The 3,741-nt window shown below is 33.6% G+C and overlaps 1 protein-coding gene across 1 annotated transcript; it reads left to right on the forward strand.

The window, feature by feature from the left end:
• The first annotated feature begins 405 nt into the window (after window positions 1-405).
• Window positions 406-3,362, forward strand: LOC132366755 (transmembrane protein 135-like). Its single transcript, XM_059924329.1, is given in 2 exon segments — window positions 406-419; window positions 2,405-3,362. Coding segments are annotated over 2 exon segments (972 nt in total).
• Window positions 3,363-3,741: the final 379 nt, after the last annotated feature.

Here is a 3,741-nt window from a genome sequence, read left to right on the forward strand (position 1 = left end):
ATAAACAAAAATATTAAACATTCAAAATATTTAAACATATTTATTATACAAAGTAACATGTTACTTTTCAGTCTATGTATCAGTAGTGTGTGAAGTGCTTTCCATTATTAAATGCAAGTTTATTTATCTTAAATACTCTGGCCAGTTAATTCCATCATATAGTATCTATGCTGCCACATTGATAAATACCTCAAGGTGTACAATCACAGCTCCTGTGTGTTCAGATGATGAATTTGCTAAATGGGATATTTCATTTTTATAGGAATTTTATATTGATAATATGTAGTATGAAACTTTTAAAACTAAATTATCAGATTTTGAAAATACTCTCAATGAAAATGGAAATGAAACTAACTTATGTTCAAAAAAGTGCTGAATAAATTAGAGTCTAAAAAAGTAAGTAGCATGACTACAGACAGGCAATTTATCAATGATCAGATCATGAACACAGAAGAGCATTAAACATTGGAACATTAGAAAAAATTGAAAAAAATAATTATAGGTAATTTATCAAATATTCTGTGGAAGTATTTATCATTTCTATGTGAAAGGTAAAATTCAAATTCCAGATTTTGGGTCAAAATAGATTATTTCTTTTCGTACACATCTCTTGATAAAGAACAGAATCTGAATTGCAGCATCTTATTTACAGTCATGATCTGGGATGAGAGCAGAGTAGCCTGACATTTACAATACTTTAGTGGCAATTATAGCACAGTTAATATATCAATTTAATTAAATTCCTATAGTGATTCATGACATAAAATATCAAAATAAGTTAACTTGCACAGAAACGGACAAAAGATCAATGCAGTGGGCAGTGGTATAATGAATTAAATTAAAGTATGACTGCCATCTACTTAAAGGATTGTGTGCATAAGTAGATTTTTTTGTAAAGCAATCTCTTAGAAAGATATCCTTTAGGGAAGTTAGAAAAGATAGATCCCAGAAGGTTCCAAAGATTCCTAAAGTCAGCCTTAAAACAGTATCTAAATTATTTTGTATCTTACTTTTAAGGGGGAGTCCAAGAACTATGCTTGCATTAAATAAATGCAAATGGAATTCTTTCTTACACCTTACTAAGTAAAATATGAATTTTGCAAATGAGATTTGTCACTAATTTTACAGTGTTTTTAGATAAACTAAGTATCACTGAAATCCTTATGACAATATAAAAGCTATATGTAAAATCAAGAACCCATGTGTCAAAGAGAAAATGTGAAAATGTGAAACTGGTGGGTGGGTTGATCAGGTTCTCTAATCTTCTCCCAGTAGTGAGATCTAAGTAAAATCTGAGAGCTGAGTATGATCATGAAGTTCTATAGCAATTGAAAAGAAGGCTGATGGCCTTCCTACTAACAAAGGCAGTAGGATCTTCAGTAATTAAAAAAAAAAAAAAAGAAAGAAAGAAAGGAAATGTCATTCATTTAGTATTCCAAGCTGATAAAGTGGTTCTTACTGGTTACAATAAATGTGCTAGAGAATAATAATTGGTGCTTTTCTGTACCACTGCTTTATAAATAATCTTGTGATCTTGTAATTTTTACCTCGTGGCTCTGAACATCTTCATCTGAAAAGAAGAATGAGTTGAAGTAGATGTTTACTAAGATATCTTCTAATTCAAACATTTTACAGTTCTATGGTGGAGACATGATACCTAGTTATCTTCCTGTGCTAGTAACCTTAGTTTATTTACTGCTGGAGTAATTATTAACTTATAATTTAAAAAGTATTTTGCTTCATTGAATCAAGCAAAATAAGGTATTGTGTATGTGTATGCAAATAAGAGTGTGAATTAGTTCTGAAATATTCCCACCAGTTAAAAAATATCAGTAGCTTTGTATGGACATGTGCTCTAGAAATAGGATTACCAAATATTCCAAGAAAATTTGAGTTGCCACCCTCGCCTTCAATAGTAATCTACTATCTTGAAAAACTCCATTGGTAATGCTAATGGAAAATCACTTACACTAGGAAAAGAGAACAAATAAACAGATAAAATAGAGTCCTATTCCTCTAACAGTACTGCTGAGTCATTCTCAGTTAAAATTAGGTTCAATTATGAGTAACAGGAAATCTCAAATTATAGCTGCTTACTCAAGATAGAAATTTGTAGATAGAAATTTGTTTCACTCTCACAAAAATATTGGCAGACTATGATGAATATGGTGACTCTGGTCTCCTTAGGGACCCAAGCTCCTTCTGTGCTCTACCATCTTTAACATGTGGCTTCTACCTTGCTGTGCAAGATATCTGTTCCAGTTCTAGATATTGCATCCACATTCCAGTCTTCATAGAAGTTTTGTTACCATTTTCCTTACATTTCACTGGTCACACCTAACTGCAAAAAAAGCTAGAAAATATTATAGTTTTGGCAACCCATTTGCCCAGCTTAAGTTCATAGGGTCTATTACGAGAAGAAAGTGAGAACAGATATTGGGGGACTACTGGTAGCCTCTACCACTAGTCTACCCTTTAGCAAAACGTTTCTGCATGGGTGCAAAGACGGTTTGAAAGGATTTACATTCTCTGCACTTAGGTTCATTGTTGGGAAGGAAGAAATTCCCACACATTCTTATTCACCAGAGGTGGCATATGCAAAAGTGGAACAAAAGACTGAGAAACATGAGGAAAAACCAAGAGGAACGAATATAATTGCTCTAGTCAGGAAGCTTGTGGATTCAGTATGTAAGCATGGACCAAGGTATTGACGTTGCAAACACTATGAGGATAATTGCATCTCTTATTGCATTAAAGTTTTCATCAGAATGTTTAGCATGGGATACTTGATCCAGTGCTGCCTCCGGAATTCCTCTGCATTTAGGCATCTGTTTACACAGCCATTCCGGCTACTTTCTCTCTTCTACAATAAAGAAAACTTCCAGCTCAGAGCTTTTTTGGGCTCTTTTGTTAGTATATACAAGGGTACTAGTTGCTTCCTGCGCTGGGTCAGAAATCTGGATGATGAACTGCATGCCATTATAGCTGGGTTTTTGGTGGGAATATCAATGATGTTTTATAAAAGCACAATTTCCATGTATTTAGCTTCCAGATTGGTAGAGACAATGTATTTCAAAGGCATTGAAGCAGGAAAGGTTCCCTATTTTCCCCATGCAGACACTATCATCTATTCCATCTCTACAGAAATTTGCTTCCAGGCAGCTGTCATGGAAGTTCAGACCTTGAGACCATCTTACTGGAAGTTCCTTTTAAGGCTCACCAAGGGCAGATTTGCTGTCATGAACCGAAAAGTTCTTGATGTTTTTGGTACTGGTGCATCTAAACACTTTCAGGACTTCATCCCTAGGTTGGATCCAAGATATACAACTGTAACACCAGAATTGCCCATCGAGTTTCCTTGAAGATGACTGTAACTTGTTAATGTGACTTAATGTTTCATTATTTTTTCCTAGAGAGTTAATTATGTTGAACATAAAGAAGGGGGCCTGAGCTTGAACGTCAGTGCTATTTCAATGAGAGATGCTCTTTTTGGTGTTTGTTTTTCTTACCAATCAGAAATACAGAAGCTTTTTAAGAAAGTGTTGCTTAATAATTAAGCTCGCTCTATAGCCAGAATCTCATTCTGGATCACTGTAATGGTTGACATTATGATATATTATAGATTAAATTATGTCCACAAGCAATCTTAAATAATTTATGTAGAAATGTAGTAACAAATAAGAGTATACTCAAAATTACTCTAAAAGTTATTTTACTTCATTCCAATATAATTCTTGGTTA

The sequence above is a fragment of the Balaenoptera ricei genome, chromosome 5, assembly GCF_028023285.1.
Source record: "Balaenoptera ricei isolate mBalRic1 chromosome 5, mBalRic1.hap2, whole genome shotgun sequence".
NCBI lineage: Eukaryota > Metazoa > Chordata > Mammalia > Artiodactyla > Balaenopteridae > Balaenoptera > Balaenoptera ricei.